The sequence below is a fragment of the Oryx dammah genome, unplaced genomic scaffold (assembly GCF_014754425.2).
Source record: "Oryx dammah isolate SB20612 unplaced genomic scaffold, SCBI_Odam_1.1 HiC_scaffold_19, whole genome shotgun sequence".
Taxonomy (NCBI): domain Eukaryota; kingdom Metazoa; phylum Chordata; class Mammalia; order Artiodactyla; family Bovidae; genus Oryx; species Oryx dammah.
The window spans coordinates 13,281,966-13,295,497 of record NW_024070203.1 but is presented as its reverse complement, the minus strand read 5'-3'; the positions used below and the strand labels follow the sequence as shown (position 1 = coordinate 13,295,497).

General features: G+C 63.3%; 3 protein-coding genes across 9 annotated transcripts in view; 1 reads left to right on the top strand and 2 right to left on the bottom strand.

Annotated features, from left to right (window-relative positions):
- Positions 1–2,775, bottom strand: part of CYHR1 (cysteine and histidine rich 1) — a 14,410-nt gene extending 11,635 nt beyond the window's left edge. The window contains exons 1-2 of the mRNA XM_040261494.1: positions 2,004–2,775; positions 1,681–1,833 (exon numbers count right to left, since the gene is read on the bottom strand). Of these exons, the coding sequence (XP_040117428.1) occupies positions 1,681–1,833; positions 2,004–2,096 (246 nt within the window). The 5' untranslated portion in view covers positions 2,097–2,775. The remainder of the gene's footprint in view (positions 1–1,680; positions 1,834–2,003) is intronic.
- A 283-nt stretch (positions 2,776–3,058) lies between these two features.
- On the top strand, positions 3,059–10,337 carry KIFC2 (kinesin family member C2). 7 transcript variants are annotated; one of them, XM_040261478.1, is made up of 18 exons: positions 3,060–3,212; positions 3,431–3,512; positions 3,642–3,793; positions 3,918–4,056; positions 4,193–4,317; positions 4,424–4,489; positions 4,575–4,703; positions 5,266–5,343; positions 5,459–5,573; positions 5,647–5,756; positions 6,161–6,269; positions 6,380–6,537; positions 8,211–8,315; positions 8,396–8,517; positions 8,614–8,737; positions 8,844–8,973; positions 9,057–9,313; positions 9,401–9,935. In XM_040261478.1, the coding sequence occupies exons 1-18, from the start codon at positions 3,114–3,116 to the stop codon at positions 9,653–9,655; spliced, it is 2,355 nt and encodes a 784-aa protein (XP_040117412.1). In that variant the 5' UTR covers positions 3,060–3,113; the 3' UTR covers positions 9,656–9,935. The 7 variants fall into 7 exon arrangements, with proteins under 7 accessions (XP_040117409.1, XP_040117413.1, XP_040117407.1 ...); XM_040261476.1 differs by having other exon boundaries at positions 5,519–5,573; positions 8,396–8,737; positions 9,401–10,337; XM_040261474.1 differs by having other exon boundaries at positions 8,396–8,737; positions 9,401–10,337.
- Positions 9,950–13,488, bottom strand: FOXH1 (forkhead box H1). The gene is made up of 3 exons (XM_040261495.1): positions 11,743–13,488; positions 11,353–11,457; positions 9,950–11,249 (listed from the first exon to the last, which is right to left on the bottom strand). Exons 1-3 carry the CDS (start codon positions 11,914–11,916, stop codon positions 10,446–10,448), a joined length of 1,083 nt encoding a protein of 360 aa, XP_040117429.1. The 5' UTR covers positions 11,917–13,488; the 3' UTR covers positions 9,950–10,445.
- Positions 13,489–13,532: the final 44 nt, after the last annotated feature.

Below are 13,532 nucleotides of genomic sequence, written 5' to 3'. Positions count from 1 at the left end.
CCTCCTCGGCGCCGGACATCGCGGCCGGCCGGCCCGGAGGGCGGGTGCCGGCGCGCTCCCGCGGCTGGAGGTTAGGGGCGCCGCGCGCTCCCTCTGTCCTCTCGCCAACGCCGAGACCCCGCAGCCCCGCTCCCTGCGCCGCCGCCTCAGTGGGTCTGGCCCGCGCGTAGCCCCGCAGCCGCCGCGGCCACCGACCCCGGCGCGGTCGCCATCTTTGTTTTCGCTGCGCTCTCCCCCACCTTCCACCGCCGCCTACGCCCCCTCTTTCTCCCAGTCACGTGAGCTGCGTGAGGCCAATGGGAGGGCCTCTCGGGCGAGACGGCGAGTCATCCAGAGCCAATAGGCGCGCGAGGACCCGCCCCTGCAGAAGGTGGGCAGGGTCCCGGGCGACTAGCAGAGGGGTGCTCACCCGGGTGGGGAAGTCCTGGCGTACAGTACCTGGGGAGCAAGGTGCTTCCTGCTACGCCAGGTCCGGACCACACGCCTTGGGTGCCCGGGCAAGGAGGGCAACCTTGGACTCCCACGTCTACATGTCTCTGCGCCTTTGTCCCCAGACACCCAGTCTTGAGTGCGCGAGGCTCTAGCCTAGCTCATCGGAGCGAGAAACTGCCGGCTACCTCTCCCTCTCTGCCCAATCCCGTCTCCTAACCCAGGGGTTCGGAGCTGCCGTGCGGCCTACTAAGGAAAGCGAGGGTCTTAGGAAATCAGGACTTGCCTTGTACAGGCCAAAGGGCAAACGAGTAGAGGTTGAGTCAGCCCTGGGAGGGGATGTACATTTCTGTGAACAGCTGTGGGCCTCGTTTGCCTTCATCCCAGCCGGCAGCCAGTGATGGTCACTGCCTCAGAGGACCACCAGCCAAACCTTGCAAGGATATTCATAACTCCATCGTGTCCCAGGAGAGCAAGGGCTCCTGTACCTTCTCAGTCCAGGGGCCCTCCTGACAACAGTGCAGTCAGGCCAAGTTGAAGGAGACCCCCAGAGTTGGTCCTGCACATTGCCTTCTTTTGCTCAGGAAAACCAGTTGCTGCCCTGGGAGCCTTAGGAAGTTCACTGCAGGACTCCTCAGTCTGGCTAAAGAAGAGGCAGAGTCCATATTCCTGCTAAATCCCTCAGGTTTATTGGAGACCAAGCCTCTCTCTGGATCCACAACCATGGCCCGCCCAAAATCAAGACTGAGAACATGCCTGGGACCCGGTCCCCCTCATTTTGGTTTTGGGCAAGCCCTCACACTGAGCCAGAAGGGGAGATAGTCAATCTGCAGAAAGCTGGCTTTAGGAAGGAGAGTCTATCACTAGCGGGAAGGTGGTAGCTGGGCAGAAGCTTTGCCTTGTGGTCTCCAGCCATCACTCCCACTGTAGGCGCTGTGTGTGCAAGGCCCGGTGGTAGGCCCAGCTGCCCCCTGCCAAGACCCAGCGACAGATGTCCTCCTTCGGCAGCAGCAGCAGCAGTCTGTCCTCCTCCAGCCGGCTCAGAAGACCTGCAGCACCCAGCATCACACCCCCCCACATTCCATAAGAGTTGGTTGTGAAAACGGCCACAATGAGGATGGTCACTGCGACCACCAGCACCACTGCCTGACCAGCCACAGAGCGGCCCTCAGCACCAAGGTGGTCACCAGCCACTGCCAGCACCATGCCTCCTCCCAGAAGCAGGTTGGCAGAGGAACAGTCCCCATTCACCCAGTGGAAATCGAATGCCAAAAGGGGCAGGCCAATGACAGTGGCCACCCAGGCTCCAGCAAGACAGTCTTCATCCGTGCCCAGCCCTGAAGCCAGCATGATGGCGGCGGCCAGGGCCTGGAGCAAGAAACCAGCAGCGGCCCCTCGATTTGCCTGTCAACAAAGGGAAGGGAAATGTGGGGGAAAAGGGTCAGGACCTCCCTTTAAGCAGGGGAGGGTGTGGAGGGGGGGTCTCAGGGAAGCCTGGCCCACACACTAACTTCCCACCACCCTCTAGGAATTTGGGAGTAGGCTACGCCCCTGCCCCACCCCAATGTACTCACCTGGGCAGTGCTCAGGGCTGCGTGTAGAGACACTGCTCCCAGCGCCAGGTGGGACAGGGCGGAGCTCCACTCGCCCCCTGGCCTGGGGGTCATGACACCTCAGGCGGTAGTGAGTTTAAGGGGACAGGAAAGGGATCCTCAACTTGAGAAGAATGTAGAAGCCGGCGACGGGGGGCCCTAAGGGTGTCTCTTCGGTACTCCCAGGTTCCAGAGTCCCATTTCTAAATATTGTTATAGGCTCATCCGAAACTCGCGGGAGCCCTGACGCCACAACCTTAGGGAAGAAGGGCCTAAATAGGCCGGGAAGGGAAAATGCGGTGAGGAGCCGGGGCTGGGTGGGCGTTATCTCTGGCGTTGTGGAACCCAAGTCAGGGCGCAGGGCCCTGCGATCGGGGAGGCGCCGTCCTCGGAACCCGGTCGGGAAAGAGCAACAGCCCAGCACTCAGGCCGCTGAGCTGCGCGACCACGACGCAGCGGCGAGCTGGAGGCCCAGACCAGCCCACCGCGCCGCCCTCGGGCTGCTGCTCCGCCTCTCGCGCCCGGCCTGCGGCTTCCGAGCGCCGACCAACGAGACGAGCGGCGGCTAGAGCGGCTGGGGGGGGTGGTGGTGGCAGGGTCTGGCCCCGGGGAGAGATGGGGCCAGATGGACGTGAGAGATGGGCGGGGCTGGGAGGAGGTGGCTCTCGGCTTGGGATGGGTCGCGCAAGTCCATGGTTTGCGGGGAGGGAAGGGGCTCGAGGAAGGAGCGGTGAAAGGAGGGCCGGTGAGGTGGGGTTGAAGGAAGGGGCCGTGAGAGGAGGGGCTTTTAGGGGCGGGGCCGAGGAGGGGCCGGGGCGGGGCCTGGAAAGGGCCGAGGACGGGCCTAGAGGGGAGGGGCCGAGCAGGAGGTTCGCAAAGGGAGGTTGGACGCCTGCGGGTAGCATCCTCTGAGGGCTGGCGCCGCGCGCGGTCCTCCGCGGAGGACTGGTAGGGATACTGGAAGAGGGTGCGGGGCTGCGCTGAGGGGGCGGCCGCCGGAGCATGCGCACGGGCTCTGCGGCGGGCGAGCGCGGTGTCGGCGCGGGGACGCGGGGCGGCGTGAAGCCGGGCCCTTTGCCGCCCCGCGCTCCCATGTACGCCTTCTACTCGCTGCTCATCTACATCTTCTACAGCCTCTTCCGCAGGGATGGCGGGGCCGCGGCGGCCGCCGACGCTGAAAACCCCGCCCAGGTGAGCGGGGGAGCGCTCAGCTCGGCCGGCTACCCCTTTCCCGAGAACGGTTCGCAGGTCCCAGGGCGCTGACGCGGGAGAGGGCCCGTGCCGATGATCCCGTCTCTGGTGTTGGAGGCTGAGAGCCCGGAGCCAGCCACCGGGCTCAGTTCCCGGAGGCAGGGACCCCACGGGCTGCCTGGCCTCTCCTCAGAGCCTCTCCCCCACTGCCTCCCTAGAGCGCCCGCTGTAAGCCCGGGAGTCGCCGCCGCGCCTACCAGCCAACCGCTGAGCTGTGGACCGAGCTGACCGGCCTGGTCGGTAGGTACTGTTGGTGCATCGGGAACGCTGCTGAGAGATGCAGGGAGGGACCTGGCAGGCGCCGGCTGGTGGCCTGGCGTCCGACACAAGACCCAGTGCGCCTCCCCATCCCGCTCCCTGGCCTCGCAGGCTCTTCGGAGGCCGAGGATGGGTCGGGAGGGGGAGCCGAGCGCTGTCCGGCGGAGGTCTCCCTGGAAGAGGCTCTCGTGCGTCTCGCCGAGTTCCTCTCAGTCCAGCTGGGGGCGGAAGAGAGCTTTGGGACTCCTCCCGACCTGAGCAAGGTGAGCAGTTGAAACTCCTCAGCAACTTGTTCTGTCTCCCCAGGTCCTCTGATCACCATCCATCCCTGTTTTCCCTCCACCTGGCCCCCATTCTTCTCCACTTTGATGCCTGTTTCTTTCCCAGCCCGGTGATGTTCCCCCACTGTTGACGGTGACTGGTCAACTCTTGGCTCTCCTGGCATGGATTCGAAGTCCCAGGGGCAGGCAGGCCCTGTCCCAGGGGACGCAGCCTGTCTCAGGGGTGCAACACCCTCCTCCTGCTGGTGCGTAAGGAGTAGTGAGCTGAAGAGGGAGTCTGACCAGGGGTTGACGCCCCCCAGAACCCGAGCAGCCAGATGTGAGCTGCCCCCTTTCAGGTCACAGAGCTCTTCTGTTCTAACTGGGTCCACCCCACCCCAGGATCCCCATTGCAAGAAGAAAGCCCTTCCCTTTCACAAAGGGGCGAGGCCCAGGGACAGCAGCCGCCTCAGCTGGAGGAGGACCAGAGGGCTTGGCAGCGGCTGGAACAGCTCATCCTTGGACAGGTGAGGAGTCCAGAGCAGCTGGGACCTGGGCATCTGGGAAGGGCCCGGGAGTCTGGGAGGGGACTGGAAGGAGGTGTTCCACCCTGTGCCCCTCCCTCCTTTCCAGTTGGAAGAGCTGAAGCAGCAGCTGGAACATCAGGAGGAGGAGCTGGGCCAGCTGCGCCTGGGAGTGGTGAGGCTGCTGGATGGGGGCTGGACGAAGGACCCAAGAGGGTACCAGCCTCCAGGTGAGTCCTGAGGGCTTCCTTCTCTCCCAGGGAGCAACAGACTCAGAGAAAAGGGTTCAGCATCTGACTCTGGAGAACAAAGCCCTGAAACAGAGCTTGAGCCTTACTCGGGACCTCCTGCTGCACTGGGGCCCTGCCCCCAACACCAGGGCCCCCCAGGTATCCTGCTTCTTAGCTGCGACCATCCCTGCAGCCTGGGGCTCCCGCACAACTGCTCTCCAGCAGCACTGCCCGTGCTTTCTCAGGACTCACGCTCTGACCCTTCAGACCTGGGCCCAGACTGTGGGCAGCAAGTGCACGGCAGCCCTGTTCAGGAGACGGATGCTGGGACCTTCCTGGTGCTCCTGGGGCTGAGCCTCTGCACTTCTCATGCAGGAGGCCTGTTTCCATCCCTGGGCAGGGAATTAGATCCCACGTGTCTCAACTAAGTTTGAATGCTGCAACTGAAGATCTCACACAGCCTAATAAATGTTCTTTTAAAAGGGGCAGTGGGGGGACTTGAGAATCCCCTCACTTCCCTCCAAGGCTCCTCCCAGTGGTTGACTCCAGGGGAGCAAAAGGATTTGGGGAAAGGACCCTTGCATGGAATTGGGAGGCATGGATGTGTGACCAGCTTTAGAACTCTTTCTTAACTTTCTCATCCGTAAAATAGGGCAGCTGGAGTGCACCCCCCAGTTGCCTCCTGCCTCCACAGTTTGACTGGTTCCCACTCCCCTTGCAGGAGGAGGCAGAAGCCCTGCTGGAGCTCCGGGGGCGGCTTCAAGAAGCCCAGGACACCACGGAAGCCCTCCGAGTCCAGGTGGGCACTGGGCCCAGGGGCTGGGAAGTCTGGGGCGCTGGGAAGGGGGTGTCTGAGGCAGAGCCTGGTAAGTGCCTGTTTCCTCAGTGACAGGGGTGGGGTTGGGTGGGGGCAGCTAGGGGTGCAGGAGGTGCAGCTGCAGGGCCTTCAGGGGGCCCTCCGGCAGCTCCAGCAGGAGACTGAGCAGAACTGCAGGAGGGAGCTGCAGCAGATGCGAGGGCAGCTGGCAGGTAAGCTCCGGGGCTGTGGAGCGCATGGCGAGGCATGGCATCTGGCCTCCCCTCACTATGGCCTCCCCCACAGGACTTCGTGCTCGCATGGCCAGCTTGCGTCAGGGCTGTGGGGACCTCCGGGGACTTGTCAGCACCTTTACCCAGAGCTGCCAGGGTTCTCTCAGCGAAGCCCAGGGACAGGTCAGGACCGCTTGCTCCCTCCCTCGCACTTGCCCTCTGGCAGCCTTTTCACTGGTCTTCCCTTGGGGAGCCCCTGTCCCTGCCTCCTTTCCACTCCCAGGGTGTTGTCTGCTCTGACGGAGACCAGGGGCTCTGGAGCCAGAGTGACTGTGTCCTGTGCAGACTGGGGTGACGGTGGATCTCTCACACGGTTGCCAGGAGCCACCATTCTCCTCAGGTCCCTGAGCTTCATCCCAGGTCACTGAGAGATCATCCCTGCCCACTAGGGCCTGAAGCCGCAGAAAGCAGTAGATCACCACAGCTGGGCTGCGTAGTAGATCCTGCTCTCAGCACCGCATACCCCAGCTGTTTCCACTGCCTCCCCTCCCTGTGCCAGCCCCTCCTTCACGTCTCTGTTCCCCCAGGTTTCCTGGGCTCTGGGGGCACTGTCAGCTGACGGGGCTGGGACTCAACTCGCAGAGGTGCGGCAGGGGCCTCTGCCTGGATGCCCAGGGCGGCTGCTGGAGCTCAAGGGTACAGCAGGTTTGGGGAGCAAAGGGCTGGCGTGGCAGAGGTTGGGGACGTGGAGGCTTTTCACACTCCAGGACCTAGGAGGCAGCCCCTGGACCTGATCTCCACCCCAGGAAACATCCGTGTGCTGTGTCGGCTGAGGCCAGGGACACCCTCCAGCCTGGTGAGCTTAGAGCCCGGCCCGGGTGGCACTGTTACCACCTGCTATCGAGGGCACCAGCGTCGCTTCCGCCTAGACTGGGTCTTCCCTCCGCACGCCAGCCAGGAGGAGGTGATGCTCCACCCTTGGATCTGTGTCGACTGTCTCTCAGATACCCTGGAGTCCTCAGGAGGCTCCTGTCTGTCCGCCCTCCTAGGAGAGAGGGTGGCTGGACTCCAGCAAGGAAGGGAGAGGAGCCGGGGGCCCTGGGAGCAGGGCTGGCATCCTAGCTGGGCACCTGCTTTCCTCCCAGGGTTTTTCCTTTGCATCTGGCCACCAAGCTCTTGTAGGCCGGGGAAGACAAATTATGGCTTAAAGGAAGATTAACATTTTTAAAAGTAACTTTGTGCCAGGAGAGTATGCGTGAGGTGACAGTCCCACAGGGCTGCAGGGCACAGCTGCGACCCTGCTGTGCCCAGGGACCTCTGTCCCCCAGGCTTCTCTGGCTGTCCACTCCCCTGGCCCAGCATTCAGACTGACCCACTCTGAGGGGGGTACCCCTCCTTGCTTTGTGGTTAGAGGAGTGGGGAGCACAGGTGAGCTTCCAGCACCTGAGCTCTCCCAATGCCCTGCTCAGATCCTGCCCTCCTCCCCTTTGCTGCTTGACCCAGGGAGCTGGAAAGCAGAGGCTTAAGTCCCAGCGCCCACCACACCCTCTGCAATGCACACACACTGTGCAGCTGGAGCTTCCTTAGCTCAGGAACAAGGCTGAGAGCTGGGAGAGCGAGGTGAGAGGCAGAGCTGTCAGAGATCAGACTGTGGTGGCCTCAAAGGGACAGACTGGTGAGAGTGCCTGGCAGGTGGCCAGGGCTCCGTCTTTCACTTTCTCGGGCCCCACAGCTGTTTGCCACCTACCTCCATTTACCCCCACACCACCCCTGCCCTGTCTTCAGCCTTCCATGCCAGCTACAGCCCTGGACAGGGGCCCCTTTGTGCACTGTCTTCTGGGTGGACAGGGCCCTCCGATTCTGGAGGAAAGAATTAAAGGCATCTGGTGCTGAGCCCCCTCTCTGCAGGAGCACCCCTAGTGCTCCTTTCTAGCCGTGGAGTCTGAGCCATCTCATTGGCTGTTCTGGGTTCTGCTCTAGTGTCTGGCAATCAACATTTCAGACAGCACTGGCTCCCCACTCAGTTACCAGCCATCTCTGGGCATGGTAGCTGACCGTGTCATTGCTCAGGAGGCTGCTGCTGGTGTCCAGCTGCCAGCAGGATGCCAAGTCCCAGCTCCATGTTCCCTTTACCTGCCTCTGTGCACCCGCCCAGGGATGGCTTCAGGATCCTGGCTGCTGCCACCTCCCCGCCGTGGGCCCTCTGGGTTCATCCTTCACATGCCACGTGCTGCACTAGCCCTCTTTCCACATTCTCACTTAATCCTCACAACAGGTGTCGCTACAGTCCCCACCTTGCAGAGGAAAAGATGAGTGATTTGCCTCCAGTTCCATCTCGGGTTTGAACCTGGCCATCGAGCTCAGGGTCTGGACCCCTGACCGCCAAACCCCCAAGTCTCCCAAGCAGTCAGTCATAAGGACTGTATTACTCTGTTCCTGCTATTTGTCATGTTCCTTCCCTCTTTGGCTGGCAAATTCTTGGAAATGCCACTTTGTCCAGGGAGCCGCCTCTGTCTGTTGGGAGATCCTCACTTCCCCTACATTCCCCTAAAGCTAGTCTCCTCCCAGGGGAATCAAGTTATGGTCAAGTTATCTTCCCCCAGGCTTAGGGCCCTTCCAAACCCCTTGCACCCCTAGGTCTTCAGGGAGCTGGAATCTGCTGTGCTGTCCTGCCTCGGGGGCTACAGTGTCTGCATTTTCACCTACGGTCAGACAGGGACGGGGAAGACCTACAGCATGGAGGTGGGAAAGGACGCAGTTGGGGAGCTCCGGAGCCAGGGGCTGGGATGTGAGCTTGCTGAGGCACCCCATGCCATCCCCAGGGCCCGCCGGAGGACCCCGGCATCGCTCCTAGGGCGCTGCAGTCACTGTTCCAGGAGATGGGCACAGGCGGGCAACACCGTGTGACCCTCAGCATGGTGGAGATCTACAACGAGGCTGTCAGGTCAGGGGCACCTGGTGCCTCCTGCCTTGCCCCCAGCCCCAACCTCTTGTCTCCACCCCCCAGAACCCGCAACGGAGCTCTACCCTTTTTCACCAGGGACCTCCTTGCCCCAGGGCCTCCCCAGCGCCTGGCAGTGAGGCAGGGCCCAGCAGGCCAGGGGGGAATCCAGGTGGCGGGCCTCACCCACTGGGACGTGCCCAACCTGGAGTCTCTGCACCAGGTGAGGCTGCTCAGTGGGGCCCCGCAGCCCTCCAAGCCCCTGCCCTGTACCCGCACCGGGGGCGCGGGCCCCGCTGCAGGCCAGCCCTTGTCCACCCGTCCTGCAGATGCTGAGCCTGGGGAGGAGCAACCGGGCCACCGCTGCCACCGCCATGAACCAGCGCAGCTCTCGCTCGCACGCCCTGGTCACGTTGACACTGCGCACAGCGTCCCCATCGCGCGGTCCCGGCACCGCAGGTACCTCGGCGCCTGAGCCCTGTGGGGGCCTCGCTGCACCCACGCCGGGCTTCCGTCCACGCCGGGCTCGCTCGCCCCTGCAGGCACGCTGCACCTCGTTGACCTGGCGGGGTCCGAGCGCGCCTGGAAGGCGGGGGCGGTCGGCATGTCTCAGGAAGACCGGGACGGCGCCCAGCGTCTACGGGAGGCTCGGACTATCAACCGCTCGCTGCTGGCGCTGGGAGGCGTGATGGCTGCGCTGCGGGCCCGCCGGCCACACGTGCCCTTCCGCGACTCGCAGCTGACGCGCCTGCTGCAGCCGGCGCTGGGCCCGGGCGCCACGGCGGTGCTGCTGCTGCAGGTGGGCGGGACGGCCGGCGGGGAGGGCAGGAATTTGCATGCCAGGCGCCGCCCACCAGGGCACGCCCACCAGCGCTGCTACCCGCAGATCTCCACGCGGCCCGAGGATCTCGGCGAGACGGTGTGCTCGCTCAAGTTCGCCGAGCGTGTGGGCCGAGTGGAGCTGGGGCCGGCCAGGCCCCGCAGGGCCCCCCGCTCCGGGACGCCCTCCTCCCTGAGCACCGACACACCACTCTCCGGGACCCCCTGCACCCCTACGCCGTCGCCCGGCAGCCCTCCAAGCCCCGGCCTAGACAGCGGCTCCAGCTCGGCCCTGGCACCACCGGAGGACTTGCCTTCCTAGTCCTGCCCAAGGAGCCTGGGTCACATCTCTGCGGGCAGAGGCAGCAAAATCCCTATTCCCTCATGACTTCCTTGACCTCTGGGGGCCACTGCCCCCTAGACTGCCGGAGCCCACCTTCCTCTCCCACCCTGGAGGAGTGCTCCGCCTGGGGTAATTATCACACCTCCCCCCCACCCGCCCCCCTTATCACCATCTGCTGTTATCATAGCGCACAGCAGGGGATCCCAGGGCCACAGAGGCAGACCGCAGCCAAGTGGTCACCAGAGTCACTATCTCATCAGACCTGCGTTGAAATGTTGTCTATTCCTTTACTGTTACCTCCCCACCACCATCACCAAAGCCAAGGAGGGTCTCCATTCTCGATCCCCTTCCCCCTAAAGGTGCTTCCTCTTTCCCAGGCAACAGCTGAGGGAGGACAGGGCTTTAGGCTCGAGCCCCATTAGGTCTTCCCTCCCCCAGCCGGAGCCAGGGAGGGGAGGTGACAGCTGGTGATGGATGGATAGATGGATGGAGAGCTGGAGAAGGTGGGACCAGGAAGGGTAATGGAAGGGCTACTCTAGGCAGAGCCCTGCTCCTTCCAGCCTTGCCTCTAGGGGTAGGAGAGGCAGGACTAACCACCAGGGCCTGGTGATGCCCTGCTGGGCCATAGCTCTTCTGGGGCAGCCAATAAACATGTGGACTCTCAGTGTGGCTGGTGCCTCTGTCTCAGGCTGCCAGAGTCACACAGACCTTGGTTTCTCCTCAACAAGCCTAAGGGTGGCAGAGGAGAGCAGCCCCTGCCCTGGGAGCATCACAGGCCGTACCAGGAGAGCAGCCAGCCTGGGCTGGGGGTAGCCAGGTCTCGGGGGTGGCTAACCCACACGTCATAGATGCTTTTGTTGGGTGGCACCCCCTGGAAGAGAGCATCTAAATCCCAGAGCAGCCTTGTGGGGCCATGGGTTTCCGGAGCCACCCCCCAATAGCCTGTGCTGGTGGAGGGAGGGCACCGGGGGCAGGAGGTGGGTGGCAGTGGGGCCAAAGGCATCACCACGTTGGGAGTGTAAATGGGCAAGTAGGAGGTGGGCAGCTGTCCCCACAGCGAGGCCCTGTGACCTCCACCAGAGAGAACCGCGGGGTCTGGGGTGCCCTGCACTAAGTGGAGAGGCCAGGCCCTGGGCTCAGGGGACAGGACGGAGGGCTTTCTGTTTTCCCCCTGGGAAGTCTTCCCCTCTGCCCTGATGGGCCTTGGGAGGGGGCAGACGGGCCACAGAGGCTTCTCAGAGGGTGGGAGTGCAGCAGGCACCTCTCCCTCCCCTGAGTGCTCTGAGCCTGACCGTCTGGGGCTGCTCCGCGGGGTCCCCTCCCCGGAGTCCCCTAGCAGAGACTTAATGCTGAAGCCCTCGCAGGGTGGCAACTGGGGACTGGGCGGCTGGTAGGGCCGGCCGTGCAGCACGTAGGGGCCGAGGTCCTTGGCGAAGGCTCCCCTCGCGCCCCTGCTCTGCCAGCGCCGGCACAGGGCCGTGTTCTGCAGCCGCAGCGCCTCGGCCGGGATCAGGCTCACGTCGACCGCCCAGAAGTTGCCCTTGGCCTGAGGCTTCGCGGGATCCTTGGGCACCTGGTGGGGGAGGGGAGCAGGCTTGGGTGGGGCCGGACGACCCCGGATATCAGGATTTCCGCCGGCGTCCCGCTCCCAGGCTCGGAGCCTCGCCCTGCCCTACCTTGCGGAAGCACCGGTTGGAGGAGAGGTTGTGGCGGATGGAGTCTTTCCAACCTTCGTAATCGTCCCTGAAGAAGGGGAACGCGGCCTGGACCTGACGGATGATCTGAAACCATCGGGTGGGCGGTGGGCGCCGTAAGCCAGGGCGCGCAGGCGGGGGCAACGCTGCCCCTCCCCTGGCCACTGTGTGGCCTGCCTTGCCAGGAAGGGGTCTGCCCGAGCACTTTAGCTCTCTCCCTGGGTGCCCAGGCCGGGACTGGCCCCCCTGGTATGGCTGGGGACGGCCAGGTCGGGGTGGAGGCCGGAGCCTGGGCCTCAGGCCATTGGAGGACGCGAAGGGGCACAGGTCCGATCACCGAGTGCGAGGGAGAGCGGGTGGGGGTCCTCTCACCTGGGCCAGCTTCAGCCTGCGTGAGGGTGCAGCCTGGATCACAAGGGCGATCATGGCCAAGTAGGTGTAGGGGGGCTTGTCATGCCGCAGGTATCTCTTCTTCCTCCTCTTGGGGGGCTGGGAGGGCGAATCCCCCTCAGGGAGCCCCAGGCTGGGGTTGCTGCAGGGCCCCATGCAGGGGAAGCAGGAAACGTGGGCAGGGACCCAGCCGGGCAGTGGGCGCTGGGCACGGGGTAGTGTGGTAGTGTGGGGAGGCAGAGCTGGGACCTGAGGCCAGGCGGGGGCTGGCGGGCCAAGCCCTTTATCATTCGGATGGAAGGGGGAGGGGAGTGGAGGCAGAAATACGCGATGGGGGAGGGGAGCGTGCTGAGGGCAGCCACAATTAGCAGGTTTCGGTTAATCTGGAAGGGAGGGAAAGGGCAGGGAAGATTCCAGTGGGGGCTGCGGCCGGCCACCCAGGCCCCATTCCTCACCCCTGGGCTGCCTTGCGCACCCCCCTAGAGCTGGAAAGAAAAGTCTGTGGAAGGGGCTATGACACACACTTACTTTATCCCACTCAGATCTCAGGCTCCCATTCAACAGAGTAGTGATTGGTCCAAGATGAGCTGCCAAGAAGGGGTGGGTCCTGCCCAGAGTTCAAGGCCAAGCAGCTAGCAGGACTTGGATGGTGGTCTGGGAGGGCTTCCTGGAGGAAACCTCATAAATAAGAGACAGATACAGTTGACTCAAGGGACTTTCCCACAGGCTGCTGCAGGGCCCCAGGGGGCTTCCCGGGTCCTGGAGGCCACTTTCCCTCCCTTCTTGGTACTGGTCCACAGTGGGTCCTCACTGTGCACTCACTCTGCACCTCAGTGGCCCTGGGACAGCTGTACCTCCCTGGCCCGAGAGAACTTTATGGAAGCTAGTTTGTCTTTCTGCCCCTCTTCTGGGCCTGTGGGTCCAGATCCTTTGGAAGTTTTTCAGAGGAGGAGGTCACTTGGTCCTCTGGGGCACTCAGGCAGTGACCCTCGGTGGGTGTGTGTGGAGGGGCAGGCCTTCTAGCAGTAGGGGTCTACTGCATACATCTTGGGGCCACGCTTTGAGAATACATCCCTGTGGATCATGGTCCGTACCCAGGGGAGCCTGGGAGCACCACTTGGCATCACCCTGGGCAGGAGTGAGGACAGCTGTGTTATGTGTGGGTACACAGGGCTTCCCAGTGCCCTGTAGCTTACTCTAGAAGGAGGGCGATGCTCCCCAGGCTGGTGGGGTCTGGCCTGAGTAGAAGGGGCACTCTGGGAAGAGTGGAGGCTGAGCCCCATGAAGCCTGTGGTGTCACCACCCCCTGCTCAGGCCTGGCTAGAGCCTCTAAGTGCTTTAGCAGGCACAGGGCCTGGCCCAAAGGTGCGGCCCTGGAAAAGTGTTTGGCAGCAACCCTGAACCATGGTTCTTGTGGTCCCAGACCCTTCTGTCCACTCAATTCCTCCCTGGCCTGATCTGTGGCTCTGCCTCTCAAGTGCTCTGTACCCTGCTCTGTATGCTACCCCAAAGCCTGGGTTCCCCCCCGGGGGAGGACTGGACAAGTTTGCACAAGGGATTTATCAGGCCCAGGACACCAGCAGTGGTAGGGTGTTGCTATTAGAACCTCCAGACCTGAGGGAAGCCATGGAAGCACAGGGACACACTTTATATCACTTTACTCAAGATTTTTCTCAGGCAGCAGCAGCACTCCCCCTGCCCAGTTCGCCCCCAATTATACCCTTAGAGGGCTGAAAATCTGGAGCATACAGTGGGTGCGCAGCTCTCACTGA

What these genes read in the sequence shown, in the direction of transcription:
- FOXH1 (XM_040261495.1), bottom strand. Translation starts at nt 11,916, where the DNA reads ATGGGGCCCTGCAGCAACCCCAGCCTGGGGCTCCCTGAGGGGGATTCG. An exon ending in GCAGGCTGAAGCTGGCCCAG is followed by an intron (nt 11,458 to 11,742) that starts GTGAGAGGACCC and finishes CGATGGTTTCAG; the next exon opens with ATCATCCGTCAGGTCCAGGC. An exon ending in CCAACCGGTGCTTCCGCAAG is followed by an intron (nt 11,250 to 11,352) that starts GTAGGGCAGGGC and finishes CTCCCCCACCAG; the next exon opens with GTGCCCAAGGATCCCGCGAA.
- KIFC2 (XM_040261473.1), top strand. Translation starts at nt 3,114, where the DNA reads ATGTACGCCTTCTACTCGCTGCTCATCTACATCTTCTACAGCCTCTTC. An exon ending in CGAGCTGACCGGCCTGGTCG is followed by an intron (nt 3,513 to 3,641) that starts GTAGGTACTGTT and finishes CTGGCCTCGCAG; the next exon opens with GCTCTTCGGAGGCCGAGGAT. An exon ending in GCCAGCTGCGCCTGGGAGTG is followed by an intron (nt 4,490 to 4,574) that starts GTGAGGCTGCTG and finishes CTTCTCTCCCAG; the next exon opens with GGAGCAACAGACTCAGAGAA.